The 19,739-nt window shown below is 51.3% G+C and overlaps 1 protein-coding gene across 1 annotated transcript in view; it reads right to left on the reverse strand.

Moving 5' to 3' along the window:
* Nucleotides 1–15,979: 15,979 nt before the first annotated feature.
* Nucleotides 15,980–19,739, reverse strand: part of NDUFA10 (NADH:ubiquinone oxidoreductase subunit A10) — a 32,501-nt gene continuing 28,741 nt past the window's right edge. The window contains exon 10 of the mRNA XM_074316045.2: nucleotides 15,980–16,311. Within this exon, the coding sequence (XP_074172146.1) occupies nucleotides 16,243–16,311 (69 nt within the window). The 3' untranslated portion in view covers nucleotides 15,980–16,242. The remainder of the gene's footprint in view (nucleotides 16,312–19,739) is intronic.

A 19,739-nucleotide genomic window follows, 5' to 3' on the forward strand; every position in this document is an offset into this window, starting at 1 on the left:
ACAGCACCTCGGTCGCTCTTCTTGCAGTCTGCGTCTCCTTTCCCATTTGTTTCCTTTGCCTCGCATGTCCCTCCCTCTTGATCCAGCTGATAAGACAACGATCAAAGCCCCCCTTCGGTGTCAGCACCACAATTGGTGAGGGCGCGTGGGCCTCTCTCCTCCTGCTTGTGCAGCCATCTGGGCACAGCTGGAGAAAATAAATGATGGATGCCCTGGTCAGGCTCAATGGAGAGACAAGGAGGGGAGAGATGGACACAGTCCCTCTGTGTCCTCATCAAACCTGGGCTCACCTACACCTGCGTGTGGTCGTACACCTTGACGGACCCGAGAGGAAAGTCAGGATGAGTCTGTGGGAGGACGGTGGCTGCAGTAGCCCTGCACCCACATCCACACAACCCCCACGTGAACCTGCCTGAAGTGGCGGAAGCCACGATCAGAGCAAGTGTGACCTTCTGTGCAAACACCATGTGCTGAAGCATCGCAGTGTGGAAGGGGTTAGCTCTGGATTTTCGAGAAGAGATAACCGACATGGAAATTACTCCAAAGGAGAAGAGATAACTGACATGGAAATTACTTCAAAGGAGAATTTCTCCAAAGGAAAAGTCAATCTTCAGTGCGGGTGACACTTTGCCTCCAGCAGTTGTCCCCGATACCGTCTATTCTTCCCCATTAAGAGATCCCCCACTGGGCCAGGATGCAGGTGGAGAGCCCATATTCTTAGGGGTATACACTCTTTCCCTGCTTCTCAGCTGATCTTGACTATCCCAATCTCCTTTCCCAGATTCTCCTAGCCCCCCTGGGCATATGACACACCTGTGCCAAATAAGACACAAGCAGAAGACTGCAGGGAGACCTCTGAGAAGACTGTTCCCTCCTAATAAGAAGTGTAGATGCAAGAGGAGAGTTCCCTGGCATAGCTCTTCTCCCTTTGCTTTGCTTTGGGATGTAGATGTGATTCCTGGACAAGTGGTAGCCACGCTGCAACTGCACAGTGCAGACACGAGGTTGAGAAGCTCCACAGCAGGAAGACAGAGTCTGCCCCCCTGACGGCGTTACTGAGGGGCCAGACCAACCTCTGACGAACCCTCAAATTCTTATCAACATCTTAATAAATATCCTGGTGATTCAAATCAACTGTTGGATTTTCTCTTACTTGCAGCTGTACAAGTTCAGACAATTAAGTTCACGAACTCATTCTAGAAAAAGTGCTACATACCTCATTGCTGAATATCACTACGGTCACCTTCAAAGTACTCCCCTTGGGAAGCTATGCACCCACACCAGCACCTAGTCCACCCTTCAAAGCAGTTTTGGAACTCTTTTTCTGGAATGGCCATCACAGCTGTTGTCGTATTATCCTTGATGTCCTGAGTGTCATCAAAATGTCTTCCTTTCAGTATTTCCTTTATCTTCAGGTAAAGAAAGAAGTCATTGGGGGCCAGATCAGGTGAGTAGGGAGGGTGTTCCAATACAGTTATTTGTTTACTGGCTAAAAACTCCCTCACAGACAGTGCCGTGTGAGCTGGTGCATTGTCGTGATGCAAGAGCCACGAATTGTTGGCGAAAAGTTCAGGTCGTCTAACTTTTTCACGCAGCCTTTCAGCACTTCCAAATAGTAAACTTGGTTAACTGTTTGTCCAGTTGGTACAAATTCATAATGAATAATCCCTCTGATTTAAAAAATGATTAGCAACAACGTTGTGACAAGTTCGCGAACTTAATTGTCAGACCTCGTAAATAACCTAACCAATGTCTCTTTTATAAGATACATTTCTACACATCAACTATTACCACCAATTCATAGAGTTATCAGTAAAGACCTACTGGGAACTCCTATCCCCACCCTGCAGTAACAAGGAGCCCGCCATCCCCCGCCCCCGCCCCACCAGGTGTCAACAGAGGCCAAGTAGGAAACCTGGACTCTTACCCCACCTGGCAGTAATGAGGCAGTGCCCTCACTTCCCCTGCAAGAGCTGTGTCACAGAGAGTCAGCTAAAACAGAAGACTTAAATAAGGTCTACCTTTTCATAACATAATACACAAAATCTCTGGATATCAATTGAAAATCACTTGTCATGCCAAGACCCAGAAACACATACCATATATAAACCATGCAAAGATACGTCATAATCAAACTTATGAAAACGAAAGACAAAGAAAAACTTTAAGCTGCCAGACAAAAATGAGGCATTAATTACAAATAAAATGACAATTAATTTCTCATCAGAAACCACGGAGGCCAGAAAAAAAAGTGGGAAAACAATTTTTCATGTGCAGATATTAAAGGACTATCAACCCAGAATCCTATATCCAGCAATAATAAACTTCAGGGATGAAGGGGAAATCAAGACATTCTGAGATGAAGAAAATCTAAAAATTTATCACCAGTAGACATACCCTAAAATAAAGACTAAACAAAATCCTCTAAACAGAAAAGATAAAAGCAGGAAATCTAGGCAATCAGGAAGAAAGAAAGAAAAGGAAAGCAAAAAAAAAAAAAAAAAAAAGGGTGAATACAACAGATTTTTCCTTTTTTCTAGAGTTTTCTAAATTATGTTTGGCAATTCAAGCAAAAATTATAAGTCTCTGATGTGGTTATAAGTGTACAGAGAGAAAATATTTAAGACAAATATATTATAAATGGGAAGGATAAAGAGATATAAAGGGAGGTGAGTTTTCTACATTTCACTCAAACTGGCAAACTAATGACATCAGCAGGGTATAATAAGTTATGTATGAGCAATATAACACCCAAGGCCACCACTAAAAAAGCTACACAAAGATATACTCAAAAATACCACAGATAAATAAAAATGGAATGCTAAAAATGTCAAGTAACCCACAGAAATATAGGAAAAAGAAACAAAGAAATATAAAACAGAACAGACAGAAAACAAAAATGAAAATGGAAACCATAGCCTTCACATATCAATGATTCCATTAAGTGTAACTGGTCTCAATACATCAATTAAGAGGCAGAGATTGGAAAAGTGAATAAAAAACCATGACCCAACTATAAGCTAACTACCGTGTTTCCCCCAAAATAAGACCTAGCCAGACAATCAGCTCTAATGCATCTTTTGGAGCAAAAATTAATACGAGACCCGGTCTTATTATACTTATTATTATAAGACCAGGTCTCATATTAATTTTTGCTCCAAAAGAAGCATTAGAGCTGATTGTCTGGCTAGGTCTTATTTTCGGGGAAACATGATACAAGAAATTCACTTCAATATAATGATATAAAAAGGTTGAAAGTAAAATAATGAAAAAAGATGTATCATCCAAACATTGATCAAAGGTCAGCAACCTTTGATTAGATAAATATTAGATAAAGTGGACTGTAGAGCAAAGAAAAATACCAGAGACAGAAAGGAACATCATATAATAATAAACGGCCAATCCATCAAAAAGACATAGCAATCCTAAATGTGTATGCACCAAAAAACAGGGGTATAAAATATAAGAAACAAAAACTGATAGAAATGAAAGAAGTAGACAAATAATTAGAGTTGGAGACTTCAAAACCTCTCTCTCCACTAGTGCTAGAACTAGAAAAAATTCAGCAAAGATATGGAAGAACTTACAACACCATCAGTCAACAGATATATTAGGTTGCTGCAAAAGTAATTGCAGTTTTTGCAATTATTTTTAACCTTTTAAACCACAATTACTTTTGTACCAACCTAATAATAGATATTATAGAACACTCCGCTCAACATCGGCAGAATACATTTTCTTTTCAAGTGCCCCTGGAATATATGAAGTCTGGCAATTAAGTTCCTGAACTTGTTGCAATGATGTTGCTAACCTTTTTTTGATATCAGAGGGATTATTCATCATGAATTTGTACCAACTGGACAAACAGTTAACCAAGTTTACTATTTGGAAGTGCTGAAAAGGCTGCGTGAAAAAGTCAGACGACCTAAACTGTTCACCAACAATTCATGGCTCTTGCATCACAACAATGCACCAGCTCACATGACAAAGTTTGTGAGGGAGTTTTTAGCCAGTAAACAAATAACTGTATTGGAACACCCTCCCTATTCACCTAATCTAGCCCCCAATGACTTCTTTCTTTACCCAAAGATAAAGGAAATATTGAAAAGAAGATATTTTGATGACAATCAGGACATCAAGGGTAATATGACGACAGCTCTGATGGCCAGTCCAGAAAGAGAGTTCTAAAATTGCTTTGAGGGGTGGACTAGGCGCTAGTGTCGGTGCATAGCTTCCCAAGGGGAGTGACATTCAGCAAGCGGTATATTGCACTTTTCCTAGGATGAGTTTGCGAACTTAATTGTCAAACCTAGTATATACCAAGATAGACCATATCCTATGCCATAAAAAAAACCTCATGAAATTTAAAAGAATTGATCAAACAGAGGATGTACTCTTTTCACAATGGAGTCAAACCAAAGATCAAAAATAAAAAGGTAACAGGAAATTCTCCAAATAATTGGAAACAAAACAACACACTCCAAAATCACCCATGGGTCTACAAGGAACTCTCAAGGAAAAATTTTAAAAATACATTGAACTGGGGGCAGCCAGATGGCTCAGTTGGTTAGAGCACAAGCTCTCAAAAACAAGGTTGCTGGTTCAATTCCCACATGGGATGGGCTGCACCCCCTGCAACTAAAGATTGAAAACGGCAACTGGACTTGGAGCTGAGCTGCACCCTCCACAACTAGATTGAAGGACAACGACTTGGAGCTGATGGGTCCTGGAGAAACACACTGTTCCCCAATATTCCCCAATTAAAAAAAAATACATTGAAATGAATGAAAATGAAAATACAACATATCATAATTTGTGGGCCAGACCTAAGGCACCACTGAGAGGAAAGTTTATAGCACTAAATGCACACATACGAAAAGCAGAAGTCTCAAGTTAATAACCTAACCTCCCACCTCAAGAACCTAGAAAAACTGAGAACAAAATAAACCCAAAGTAAGCAGAAGGAAATAATGAAGAGCAGAAATCAATAAAATCACAAACAGAAAAACAATAGAGAAAAACAAAGGTTTTCTTTTTTTTGAAAGATAAAAAAATGTGACAAATCTCTAAGAAAACTGTGATATACAAAACAATGGTCCCCCCAAAGATGTCTATGTCCTAATCCTCAGAACCTGTGAATATGCTATTGTACATGGCAAAGAGGAATTAAGTTTACCGATGGAATTAAGGTTGCTAACAGATGACCTTAAAAGGGATAGGAAAGATACATCAAGTAAATAATATTCCAAAGAAAACTAGAGTGACTATATATTAATACAACATAAAAAGTATTTTTAGAGCACAGAAAATTCAGTGAAAAAGAGAAATATTTCATAATCATAATTTCATAACAGTTAAATCACCAAAAGGAGAGAAAAATCTTACATATGGATATGCCTAACAAGGGAGCTTCAAAATGCATAAAATAAAACTGTTCAAACTAAAAGGCAAAATAGACAAATCCACCTTTTCAGTCAGAGACTTCACCACTCCTCCCAGTAATTAACAGAACAAGCACATCAAAATTAGTAACGACAAAAAGACCTGAATAAACAGAGAGGGTGCCAAAAAAATGTATACACATTTTAAGAAAGGAAAACTGTATTAAAATTGTTAATACTCAATATATACCTATAACAAAGGATGAATACAAGTCACGTTTGACTTCTGCAATTACAAGAAGTGCTCACAGTGGTTCCCATCAATGTAATTTTAATACAGTTGTTTTCTTTCTTAAAACGTGCATACTTTTTTTGGCACCTTCTGTATCTATGGAATGAAGGTGGGGACATCACTATAGATCCTACAGATACGAAAATGAGTATTATGGGAGTACCGTGAGCAACTTTATACCAATACATTTGATAACTGAGAGAAAATGGGAAAATTCCTTGAAAGACACGAACTACAAAAGCTTACGCAAGAAGAATTATACAACATGAATAGCCCTATACCTCAATTTGGTGAGAACATCCTTCCTTCCATGTCTTAATCCCACAGGCTCTGGGATGCCATCTCTGATGCCCTCCTTTCTGAAGCGGCTGCTATCCTGTTTCTCGGTGGCACTCCCCTTGGCTCAGGCCAACTGCCCAGGAGCATCCGACTTTAGCATCCAGACCCCTCTCCTGCCCCCACCCACCTCCACTTGCCCTGCTATTGCAGATACAAGTTTAGGGGCCCTTCATGTCTTGAGAGAATTCCTCACAGCTTCAGGGGAATAGAAGAACAAGTCTGGGCAAGCCTCATAGGTTCTAGAAACACACAGATCTCAGGGCCATGCTGGCTTCCCTCTGAAACAGTAGAGGAAAGCACTGAGTCTTCACTCTTAATCTGTAACCCAAGGGAGTCACAGGGGACGGAAGAAGAAAGGACCTACATGGGACTCACCATGCCCTAACTCAGAGTGGACTTAACCTGTCTCCTTGTTAATGTATGTGTTTTGTGAATGTTGCCATAATAATCTGTATATACCAGGCAAAGAGAAAAGGCTCAATAAATATCTCTTGGGTGTGAAGCAAAGCGGGGGGTGGGGGGGATTAAAGGAGAAGAATGCACTTTTGGAAATGGATCTCATTTGCAAAAAAGTTACCAAAGATGGTGAGAAAAGAGGGGGAAAAAAATCCTGTGAGCTTTTAAGAGTGAAAAAATGTCCACTGAGTAGCAAACGAAGAGATCTAGTCTGACAAGACACATCTGCATCCACCCCAAAGCAGACAGCTGCCACCACGGGTCCTTAATGAGCCATCAGGAGCCGGGGGACAGCATCCAGCAGCTCTGAGAGGCTTGGGGAGAAAAATCGCTATCTTTCTGGAAGCCTAGGGCTGCTTTCATGGGTCGCTGAAGGACGCGGGGTGCATGAATGACCTTTTCTGCAGCATAGAGGACATTAGGAACCTCGGAGAAGAGCAGCAGCTCCTGGGGAAACACCTGGGAGGATGAGAGACAGGAGACCACCGGGCAGAGGACTCAGGTGGCTCTGAAGTCACCAGTGAAGTGGCTGAGTAAATACCTATTTAAAAACTCCTGACAAAGAAAAGGTCCCAACATGCACTAGACTAACCGAGGCAGGTGGACAGCTGCTGTCCTTAAAGACCACGGAGATGTCCCTACCTGGCAAAGCCTCCACTGGCAGAAAACCGGTCAGAGGGGGGAGGCCAGGCTGTTCTGACCCAGCCCACCCCCTGAGACAGTGCCGGCCCGGCTCCGTCCCCTGGTCTCCAGCAGAGGTTCCAGGGGACAGAAGGATGATACTACCTAGGAGTCCTCCCCACCCAAGGCTTCCACTGAGCAGAGAGACATGTCTGCACCACGCGCTGTCCACACACAGCCTGAAAGCAGAAGTGTCGCCACCGAGCTGCTCTGCCTTCCAGGGAGGCTGCTTCTGAAGCTCTTCTCACCCATAAAGTAATTTTGATTTTTCATTTTACTTTTATTGCCATGAAGGGATTGATCAGTAATAGCTCACGTGGAAGCGGGTGGGGTTACGATCCTCAGGTATTTAAATAACTCGTGTCAGTTGCTTTCATTTGATCCTATTTGTAAGTAGTGTAATTACAGTGTCTTTGTAACTGCTAATAAATTCACTGAAATAACCCAGAAACACAGCCCGGATTTTGTCTTCTAAAATAAATGTGCCTTTTTTTTTCCTTTGGATTTTATTGCTATAATGTAAGCGATTACACGCTATGTGAAATGCAGACTGATGACATGGTTGTTAGGGTAGTGTATTATAAATATGTATTATATAAGCGTGAGTATTATTAAATTGCCACTTACTTGATTTCCAGACGGTGCAAGTAGGACATTTTTGTCGTTGTGCCTCCTACTGATCTGGAAATGCCGACTTTAACGGAGTCGCCTTGACCTGTCGCTCGTGTGGGCTCCTGCTGCAGCAGGTGAGGACACGATCCCCACGCCGCACGCAGCGGCTCAGTCCGGATTCCAGGGCCACGCGCGGCCTAGCACGGGGGCCATGAGCAGGGGACTCCGGGTGCACTGGCCGCCGTGCTGCGCACACGCACTGGGTTCCGACATTCGCCCTTCGTGCCTGTGGCCGCGACTGCGTGTCTGGGATGCGCGCTTTCGTCCTGCAGTCTGTCGCTGTCCCCAGATCCAGCGCTGCAAAATCCAGGAACGTGAAGTTCTGTTTGTTTTGGTCGACTGAACATTGTCCTTCCTTGTTCAACATTTTCCATCTTTCTGGGGCCTGTTTGCCACCTCCTGAGGTCCTCGCGGGCCGCGCCAGCAGAAACCACGGCGCCTGCTTGAGGCCGGGCGCGGGGGGCGCGGGGGACAAGGGCGTGGGGGGCGCGGGGCGCGAGGGGCGCGGGGCGCAGGCTGGCCATGCAAGTGGAGGAGCAGATGGGTGCAGATGGGGACACAGGCAGATGGGGACAGTTGGAGACAGATGGGGCAGAAGGGGACACAGGAAGATAGGGGCAGACGGGTAAGTGGGAGCAGACGGCAGGTGGGGGCAGGTGGGGACAGATAGAGGCAGGTAGGTAGGGACAGGTGGGCACAGATGGGGGCAGATAGGGACACAGGGGCAAACAGGCAGGTGGCAGATGGGGACAGATGGGGACACGGGCCAATGGGGGCAAGTGGGGGCAGACAGGTGCACGAGGTGGAGATGCCATCCTATGGTGGCAGTCACCTCCTTGGCCCCGCCAGGCTAAGTCCAACCCTCCGCTGGGTCTGTTGTACCTGTGTCTTCCCTAGTAACGCACTTTGATGCACGGCCCCGCGTGCATGTGGCACCACCCACAGGACAGCCACCAAGATCCGTGCTGAGGCAGAATGTCGACCCACGTTGCTGCTGAGTGCCCACAAAAGGGACTGTCACATTTGCAGCACAAACAGCGATGAGGTACCCTTACCTGCCCAGGACAGGCACTCACAGCTTCCACACACGTCCAGAGGCGTCAGTCTGGCGGGTCGCTGCGTGGCCGTGAACCTGGCTCTCTGCTACTTCTGTTCACACGTCCATCGCTCTCTGCCTAAGCACCAGGTGGTGATGCCCGGACCTGGACTGTGCCCAGGAAGCACGTACCACGAGCACCTGGCCGCCGCTTGGCTGCGCCTGGCCCTGCTGTCCTGGCCCCGGGCAGGGCTGTGAGGATGAGCTCATGGCCGCTCCCCCCTCGCGGGCCTGGACCCTGCGCCTCCTGTCGGGGGCAGGCTCAGAGGTGTCGTCACGTGGCGTTTTCCCCACACACTGAGGCAGTGCCACTGCCATCCACGAGAGATGTCCCCGGTGACCCCCACGCCACTGCCCTGCAGGAGGCACATTCTCCATGGGTCCACGAGTCAGTGTGACAGCTGTCCACGACTACGTGACCCCAGTGAAAGCTCTCTCTGAACCCCTATTTTTTCATCTCATTACAGGTGGTCCTGCTGACGGGGCGGTTGGGGGCTGGGGGGACATAAACATACAGGAGCGAAAGGGGCTCAGAGCCTTCAAGACGCCCCACAGATCAGAGAACGCTGAGCAGGCAGCCAGTTTATGTGGCTTTCACGAGGCCACTCCGTTTCTCTGGGTTGCACAGGGTGAGAAGCTGCACCCTCCTGAATTAGGGGCCAGGAGACCCAGGACCCGCCCTCCTTGAGGGGTAGCCTGTCAGACGCCTGGGGCCACAGGCTCACTGCCCACCTGAAGGCTGCCCGCTGACTTCCTGTTTCCTGTGGCCATCTCGTGTCCCCGAGACATAAGCATGGACACCAAGCTCCTTGCAAGGCCGCTGCACTCCGGCCCCTCCCCTCCTCATCCCGCCCTGCCCCTCCCCCAACCCGCCCATGTCACCCCACAGCCCGATGGCTCCAGTTTTGCCTGCTCCGTTCAGCAGTGTGATTTCAAGTTCTCTGCTATATCCAAAGATTTTTTTAGAATATTCTAGAATAGTCCTGAAGAAAAAAAGACTCCTTAGATGGGCAGAGTATCAGGCTTCTTTTCTGTAGCACAGCCTAGTGTGTTACTGAATTCACTGTGCAGATACAACGGCGTGAGTGTGCAAACACACCTACCTTGTGCCGAGACGAACGACACCATCCCCACCCCAAAGAGCTCGGACAAGGCCAGCAGCACGATCCAGTGACTGAGAGAGTGGGAGGAACGAATGTCACCAGGGAGAGTCAGGTCACTGCGCCCCTCTAAACCCTCCAAAGCTCCCCTGGCGCTCAGAGTCCAAACACGTGGTCCTGGAGGCCAGGCTGCCCCTGCCCACCGCCCCGCACGTGTCCAGTGTGACCGCCTGTGGTTTCTGAGCAGCACACGTGGCCCACCCCAGGGCTCCGTGCCTGCACTCTCATCTAGAACCTTCTCCTCCCAGATGTTCCAGCCCCTGCTCCAGAGACGCCTTCCCCACCCCGCCCGGGGCTGCCGCCTGGTTTCCTACAGCCGGGCCTGGCGTGATGTCTCTTCCAGGGCTCGGCACTGACCCACCCTACAGCACACGTCTGGCTACGGACGACTTTCCCACTGCATGAGTTTCCCAGGGCTGCCCTAGTGAAGTAACTGCTTCAGACAACAGGGATCTGTTTTCTTCCAGGCCTGGAGGACGGAAGGCCGAAACCACAGAGCCGGTGGGGCCGGTTCCCGCTGAGGCCGTGAGGGACAACCTGGCCCGGCCTCTCCAGCTCCCGGGGGCGCACAGTCCTTGGAGCTCCCTGGTTGTAGCACATCACCCCGTTTCTGCCTCTGTGCTCTCCTTTCTCTCAAATGACACTAATCACTGGACCCAGGGCCCACCCTCATCCAGGATGACGCATCTCAAGATCCTTAAATGACGACATCTGCAAAGACCCTTTCCCGAAACAAGGCCACAGCCACAGGTTCTGAGTGGACGTATGTTTGGGGGACCACCACTCAGTCGCCACAATGATCTCCCCTCCTCCAGCCGGATCTCTGCAGACTGTTCCCTCCTGGACGTCCAAAGGCCCAAACCGTGTCAGGCACACACCGGGTGCCCACGCTGAGTGAACACAAAGTGAGGGAGCTGAGGGTGGTCCTAGGGTGGCACGCAGCCCTCAGCTGTGCTTCAGGCTCTCAGGACAGAGACCATCCTGATCGGGTGGCACCGATGTCATCACAGGGTGCTTACGAGAGCGAGGTGGGAGGGTCAGAGTCGGAGGAGCTGTGAGGACAGACGCTGCGGTGGCAGGGATGCAAGGAAGGGGCCTGAGCCGAGGAACGTGGGCGTCATCCAGGAGCGGGAAAGGCCTGGCAACAGCGTCCTCCCTGGAGCCTCCGGACGGCACGAGCCTGACACCTGGAGCTTACGCCTCCAGCGCCCGAGCCGTGGGGACAGCGCCCGAGCCGTGGGGACAGCGCCCAGGACACTCCAGCGTCAGGGAGGTACGCATGGATCTCCCCTGGGGTCTGCTTCCTGGTGACAGTGCACGAGGCGGTCACACACGGGAGGGCCTGGCAGGACCCCCGTCAGAGCCCCACGCTCCCGGGCCTCACCCACATTCAGCTTAGAGGGTCAGCAGGCCATGCCAACAGCCTCTGGACAGGAGGCACCCTGACATGGCCAAGGCTTCCGGGCTGTGTCCGTGGGGACACAGCTCGGCAGGGCGTTTCTGGAGGAACTGCAGATGTGAAACACTCTGCTTTCAGAACAGTCTCTGAGGTCCTTCTGAGCTACTGTGGGAAAAGTCGGGGTCCCGTCGCCCCACCTGTACGTCTCAGCCCCCATGAGGCCCAGTGACAACAGCGTTCAAAGCAGAGGGCATTTGGGGACAAAAACCCTTTGAATGAGGGCAAGGTAACTCCATACCTCGCTGAGCCTTTAACTTCCCTGTAAACAGCAGTGACGCACGTGTACCGTCAGATGGGCAATGACAACACCTTGGGGGACAGAAAAAAGGCTGTTTTATGTTCATTAAGTGGTCCGAGGTCTTTCAAGTCATTTCTGAGCAGGTAAAAATTATTAGATTTTGTGTGTGTGTGCTCACAAATGTAGAATTGTTACCAGCTGGAAAAAGCCAGCTCTGGTCTGACACGAGTGTGGGTAGGTAATAATTAACTGACAGTGTTGATTGCGCACTCTGGAAATGTACGTCCTAAGCAGTGTGCCGGCTGCTGGCGTCACCCACCTGTCCCACCCCACCTGTCCCCCCCGCCGTTGCCATGGGCATCTCAGCCAGCTGGAGTTTCTGCATCTAAGTGACGTTCTCTCAGCAAGAGTTCCCCTTCTCAGAGTGGATTTGTTTAATTTCAGCTTTGGCTGGTGCGTGGCGAGTTCTTTTTGCTTTTTGTTTCAACAGAAATGAGTTGATTGCATTGGTCTGCTGAGGAAGAACGCTTCACATTAAGTACACAAGCACCGCGGTGTACACGCGGAACGCTGCCGGGAGCACAGCAGCTGAGCAGCCTCCAAATGTCCGGGGGCCGGGGTGGGGCAGCACAGGAAGGGGCCAGAGAAGGGTGCAGCTGCCTCCCTAAGACAAATCCTGGGAGGAAGGGCTGGGGTCTGGAGTAGTGAGATGGAAGGACGCTCCAAGGTGTCAGGCCCCGCACCCCACACTGTGATGCCCACAGAAAGAGTGGTTCTGCCTTCGGTCCGAGCATTTTCCTGTCTCAGGGATGCTGTCCAGCCCGAGAACCCGCCCCGCAGGGGAGCTGCGCCCAGCCCTCCCCACATGTGCTTCCTGAGTGGAGCAGGCTCAACGAGGAATGGTGCCAGCGCCTACGCAACTTGCCTTTGGCGGGGATGAGTCTCCGACGGTGCCCTACAGCAGAACACCCACAATGCCATGGTACCCACCCCGGCTCTCTGCTCCTGTTCTCTGTTCCTCCCTGAACACCACCACCTTGGAGCTCCCCTCCAGGCACTCACTCTCCCTCCGCGGCCACGTGCCCTGGTCTTCCCCCACCTTTCCCAGCCTCAGACGCCACTGGTGGGGGCCCTGGGGGTCAGGCCTGCACTTCCTCAGCTGGGACACGTGCCCAGCGGGCGGTGCATCAAGCCTCACACACACGCCCCATGTGGAAGACTCCATCACCATGTGAAACACACCCGAGGAAAACGCCTTTTCAAAAATTAACAATTTTTTATACCGTCACTAAGCACAGCCTCATCAGGAAATGCGGGCACCATGAGACAGCAGGTACAAGCCGACGGCTCCCAGAGGCACCGCCACCAGGTCTGTCCAGGGAGCTCCCAAATGTGAAAAATGCACTGCTGTTCTTATTAAAGCAACTCTGAACTCAGACTTTCGAAACTAGTAAGTCAACAGTATGGACAAACTTATTTACACACTTACAGATGAAACCTATAGTTTCATCTGGCTTCCTCGAGAAGAATCTCTAAATAAGTCTCTTTCTGCGATGTCAGCCATGCTGCCAGCCGGGGGACCACGCTTTGCCTCAGGAAGCGTTAGGCTGTTTGGGGAGGAGTTTATAGTTCGGTGGAATCAGGTGGGGTCCCCAACACGGTGGGCACATCGGAGCCTCCAAACCCAGGCACCAGGGAGGACCGAGAGCCGCCCAGCCTTTCCGAGGACAACTCTTGGGTCCAGTCATGGACGTGTCACTTGAAATGCACAAAGTATTAGCTGACCCTTTATGACGATGGGGTGACTACTGAGAACCTGGCTCGTGACTTTCCTAAAGGCCTCAGGCCCCCTGCTTTCTCTCCTGATGTCACATCCAGGATCACCGGGCACAAGCTTCCGGTCCCCAGTTCTGACCAGCCAATGCCTCTGCCCACACCAAGCCCAAGGGCATGACAGCAGCTGCAGCCTGCTGTCCGCCCCCCGCTGCCAAACCCCAGACCTCGCAGAATGGCCCAGTGGGAGCATGAGCTGTGCTTTCTCACTAGACGGCTGCTGCCTGGCCTTTCCAGAAATGGGCAACTGGGAAACAGGCACAGAAAGGGCCCAAGCCGACTGAGGGGGCTTTTGACAAACAAAACAGGCTTTGACAAGAAAGACAAGAGCTTCCTTTGTTTCTGCTGTTACAGAGCCCAACACTGAAATTAACTGAAGACACTGCGTAAGCAGAGCTTTCTGGAACACCTGCTCTCGCCCTGCTGTGCTGTCAGGGGCTGCTCAGTGAACACCACCACCAACAGGGACAGGTGAGGCTGGAGGCCCGCTGGCGGCCCACCACGGCCAGCCCTGCTTCGCAGATGTGGACATAATTGTCTGTAATTCCCTGCAGGAAGCTAAATGTTCTCAGCCTTCTGGTTACCAATTTGAGAGAACGGAAAGGCACATTAGAGAAAGAGGCGCGCTTCCTCCTCGACACAAGACCGGCACGGCCGCACTCACGTGCCTGCGAGACTCCACACCAGTCCTGCAGCAGGTTCAGTTCTGGATCCCCGGAGCCTCGAATGTTCCGACATGGGATCTTCAGAAACGCACTTGATTTCCCCCCTGGCTTTCTCTCAGGGGTGTAAGCATTCTCGTGACTGAATCACGTGCTGCTCTGAGACTACTACACGTGGGGCACCTGCTAAATTTGCTTTTCTCTGCCCGCCACTCATGAAACACCACAAAATGAAACATTAACCCCATGAGCACACACGCCATCAGGGAATGTACACTAGGTGACTTCAAAGGCGGGCCCAGGGTACCGGGGTCCACACCGCGTCACAGGAGCTGTCTCACAAATGCAGGCCGGACACCAGCAGACCTCCTGCTGCTGAGGACACCCTGCCATGTGGACGCTGAAGAAACGGGCCTGCTGCTTGCAGCCAAGACCGTGGAACGGCCCCGATAATTAAAGCTGCTTTTCTTCCCCCTCCCTCCTCTCCTTAATGGGTCTGTGAGGCGCGGGCACCAAACGACAGAGTGCGCCGGCCCAGCGACTCGCTGCACTCAGCCAGCCAGCAAAGCCCTTCGTTTCCGAGTGAAACGCGGCCATTTAAATCTGGACTCCAGCTGAAAAACTGCCGGGAAACTTTATTTTCAATTCTTGAAACCCAAAGCAGGAGGGGCGAGTGGGAAGAGAGACAGAGAGAGACAGAGAGAGGCAAAGAGAGGGAGGAATAAAAGAGAAAAGAAGAGGAGAGGAGGCCGAGGGGGCGCGGGCAGGACAGCCTGCTCCATGTTGGGGACACCTGATGGGACCGTCCCCGGCAGGAAACACGCTCTCTTCCGCCCTGCCCGACACTAAGACCACTGGCCACGTGGCTACTGAGCACCTGAATGGCGGCCAGTGCAACCGAGGACGTGCACTTTAAACTGCATGTAATTCATTTCCGTTCAATAGTCACGTGTGGCGAGGAGCTGCCATACTGAACACAGTGGATGGAGCTCTCTAGTGAAAACTCGCATAATTCACAACTTACAGCTGAACTCCTGAGCTCAAGTGCTCAAGTCTACAATTAGCTTGTAAGAAATTTTACTTTTTCTAAGTTTTCAATAGAAGTAAATAAAGAAATGTGATTTTCTCTCACTAGTCTTTTTGGTTGACAACTTGAGTTTTAGGTAATAAAGACCATATATATATATATATCCGTATGTATATATCACTTTGATTTTACATGTTACCCCACCGACAGTCTAAGCTCCAATCCCCCGTCAGAGGAAGGAATTATAAGACCGGCCGACGCTGGCCACCGCACGAGGCTTCCAAACTTTCTTTTAAAACAAATACGCCCTAATACGCCCTTCCCTAACTCTGTGGTGCTCTCTTCCTATCTTTGGTATTTCCTCCTCACTCTTCCTCATTTTCTCTAATACAGAAGATCGCTAAAACAAACAGAATAAACGTTTCAGTCTTAATAATGTGCCTGAATGAGACCAGAGCACGTCACAGCAAACGGTGAGTGAACTTTGCATGTGCGCGCGCTCGCGCACACACACACACACACACACACACACACACACGCGTGTGCCATGCACGGCGCAAGCTCAGGGACAACGCAGACCAGGGCTGCAGAGAGGCTGCATCTGTCCACGTCTGAAGAGCAATGGACAGCCCTGCACACCACAGCGCAACGGCGAGCAATGAAACACTTCCAGTGACACCTGGTCTGTAGCAGAATCTATCATTTTTCCCCGGGAATCATTACAGATCATTCCAAAATAAACCTAGAAAGTTCCACATCCTTTTCAGAGACAGATGCTTCCTTCCACCCCGATGACACCACAGGGCAGATGCTTTGCGCCATTTCTTCCACTGCGACTGTCGGATCATCCCGCACCCACCCCACCCCCCAATTTTAAAGCTACATGGAGTCAGCAGGCTGGCAGCTTCCTCGTCACCGTGAAGCAGCTTTGGCGAAGGGCGGTCCATCACTTCAGCCAGATCCACTTGTCACCCACGTCCGCATTGTACCCAGGGCTGTACCTGCGGCCCGGCAGCTGTGGGAGGGAAGCAAGCCATGGTCACCATCAGTTTACAGCCCAGCTCACCCGCAGCTGCCCCGTCCACCCTTCCTCCACCGGCCCCTGCAAAGAAAGCACAACTCTGCCTGCAGGGGCTGCCAGCCAGCCTACAGCCAGCGCTATAAACCAGTCCTGTTCCCACTTGTCAGCAGGTAACAAGTGCTCGACAACTGGAGGTGGAGTCAGCCACACGGGCACTGGAGACAGGGGGCTCCTTCTTACTGTGTTTCCCCAAAATGAGACCCAGCCAGACCATCAGTTCTAATGCGTCTTGTGGAGCAAAGATTAATATAAGACTGGGCCTTATGTAAGAGCAGGTATCATATAATGTAATGTAATGTAATGTAATATAATGTAATGTAAGACCGGGTCTCATATTAATTTTTGCTCCAAAAGACGCATTAGAGCTGATGGTCTTGCTAGGTCTTATTTTTGGGGAAACACGGCAGCGCTGACCATCACAACAGAACCATTAACCTGGACAAGCCACTGATGAGGCAGCTGAGATCCGTGTGACAGCCCGGGCCTGGCTGGGACAGTGGGAGCACCGGCCGAGGGTGACACAGAGCTGCGCCAGTGGGTGTGGGCAGCCAGGGACCCACCAGGGGGCAGAGCAGCCCTGCCCCAGGCAGGACGGGGCTGGCGCAGCAGCAGTGAGCCTGGGAGCCCAGCTGTCTCAGCCCCGGGCTCCTCCCACTGGTGTGGAGCAGGGGCCCAGGTGACACAGGGCGCAGTTCGGCCTCACAGGTGGACCTGCAGCAGCCGAGCGAGACTATTTCTGGCAGCACCGAGTGTCCCCACAGGCAGAGGCACCTGTGTGAGCACAGTGACCGCGGCTTTGAAGGCTGGTCCTAACAGGCAGGGCTGCTCCCAGGAAGGGCAGCCTCTCACCACGGAGCTGTGGGGGCTACAGAAGACCGGAAATGGCAGGAAGGGGTGAGGCCGGCCTTTCTGCGCTCTGGTGATTCCGACAGGCATGAGGGGGTCGCTGGGCCACAGGCTGCAGGTCTCGCCCGTGTGTGAGGCCGTAGTGACTCCCACCTGCACCTGCGTCCACGGCCTCAAGGCTCAGGACGTCCTGGGAACAGACAAGCAGGAGCAGCGGGAGGGGCAGGTGGTTCCCCAGGGTGGGGAGCGTCCAGCCGGGCTAAGGACACAGCATGGGAGCAGAGGCTCAGCGCCTCCCCACAGCCGAGAGGGAGACGATGCCTCGTCAGTCGGCGAGGGTGCCCGGGGGCCCGTGAGAAAGGAGGTCAGGCGAGAGGGCTGGAGGAGGGGTGAGCAGGCCAGAGGAGGCTGAAGAAGGGGTGGGCGGCCATGACATGATGGGACTTCAAGTCCAGTGAGGACTAAGAAACGGTCATTGGCTCTGGCACGAGGACAAGAGGACGGTGGAGAAGAGACCTTAGCTCCGGAGGGAGTGAGACGCCGAGAGTCACTGAGAGGACGAGGAGGCTGGGCTGCCCTCAGGAAGGCGGCCTGTGCACGTGTGTGGAGGGTGGTGGGCAGAGTCTCTCTATCGGGGGGCTGTCAGGCAGAATGATGGCCCCAAACACATCTACACCCTCATCCTCAGAACCGTGACTCCGTGACTTCCCAAGGATTACGCTGAGGACCGTGAGACGGGAAGGGCATCCTGGATCAGCCAGGGGGCCCAGGGGAGGGTCAGGTCAGAGATGTGACCACCGAAGCAGAGGTGGGGACACGAGCCCAGGAACGCAGGCAGCCTCTAGAGGCTGGAAAGGGAAAGGTGCCTCCAGTGACATTGTGACTCTGTACTTGTCCCCCAGGCCACGTGAGGTTCACAACACTGGGCTCGCAGTGGCTCAGGGTGGTTCGTTACAGGAACTCAGGCAGGCACGTCCTGCTTTCCTGACGGGACACACCTGGCATGTCTGCACCAGCAGAAGAAGGAAGTGAGAGATGGCAGCCATCCCGAGGCGGGAGGGACGGAGGGAAGAAGGGAGGCCGAGGCTCGGTCTGGCCCGGTCTCTCCCAGCCGTGAAATACCCAGCAAACTAATGTTAAAACGCAACCGCTGTAGCAAGCAAGTTGGTCCTACCAGAAAGTGATTTCCTTTTATCTGAAGGACCGGGCACAGCCCAGGCAGGTCCATCCTAGTGAAAGTCCTCTCAGCTTTCAGGTCCCGCGGGGCGGCCTGCAGCTCCACAGACACCCTGGGTTGGCGTTCCCAGGCGCCACCTAACGCTGGTGGCCCGGCTGGCCATCACAGCCACACCAGCTCTTCCTGAAACGCTTCCCGAGCCGATTCCTCTGCCACTACACGGTGCCCATCTGCACGAGCCTCTCCTGGTGCTGACACTGCGCCACACCCTTCTCAGAACGCCCGGGTCGTCAGCTCTGCCTTTGGGACTCACCCCGAAGTGACGCCCAGCACTCCCGCAGGAGCTTCTGACACCAGCGGGCGGACGGCGGTCCCACGACCAGCACTGACCATCTGCCGCGATCCTGACAACGTGAGGTGGGCAGGGGGCAGGGCGTCTCTACTGTAAAAAGGACATGAGAAGTGACTTGCCCAGGGCACCGGGCTGCCAGGCTGACACTCCAGCCCAGATGCTCTGATCACCAAGCCACAAATCCTTTCCCCGCACAAATATCAGCTGAATTAAACGGCAGCTCAGCTGGCTGCCAACGTCTGCGAATAACGTAATGCTGTGCCTCCCAAGCACATGCTGCCGCTACCAGGGGTTACTGGACCCGTCCGCCCGTGGTCAGTCGGCCAGTCAGAATACATGAGCCCCGCTGCTGCATGTCCTGTGCAGGCCCCCAGCCCAGACGGCTGGGGCACTGTTCTCCACGCCCTCCTACAGGTACCCGAGTCCCACTGTGTGGCACTCACACTTCCTACTGTCCCCGTGGGACAGTCCCCGACGCTCACTTCCTAGGTGGCGTTCTCCCAGAGGACTCAAGTCCATGTGCCAATGGCAGCATGAACTCCTTCGCTGGGTCACTGTCAAGGCGAAAGTTAAGGAAGGATGAAACGAACGCCTGCCGCCTGGAGCCACGGCGCTGCACTGGGGAGCAAGCGGCTCCCAGCAGGCACGACGGCCTCTGCGCTCCCGGTGCTCTGGGGGGACTAAAGCTACCGGATAATCCTGGGGCGTGGGGGGGGGGGGCGTGGGGATCCCAATTTCCAATGACCATTACTATACATAAGTGCTAATGAGTGCTGCTAAGAATTTTTCATCAGTTTTAAAGAAGAGCATTGCAGAAATTGTTTATTAAAGTCACTTTTTTGATACAAAATTTCCCCAATTTTCCATTACTGTTAAGCATAAAGCAAGTGTAACAAAACTGAAGTCAGCTTTCAAAAGAAACCTTATTTCTCCAGCCAATTGTCAAAAACCATCTTTTTTTAAAAAAATAAGTGCCTCTGTTTAACA

This window comes from Rhinolophus sinicus, chromosome 17 (assembly GCF_057876585.1).
Source record: "Rhinolophus sinicus isolate RSI-liver-muscle chromosome 17, RSI-T2T, whole genome shotgun sequence".
Taxonomy (NCBI): domain Eukaryota; kingdom Metazoa; phylum Chordata; class Mammalia; order Chiroptera; family Rhinolophidae; genus Rhinolophus; species Rhinolophus sinicus.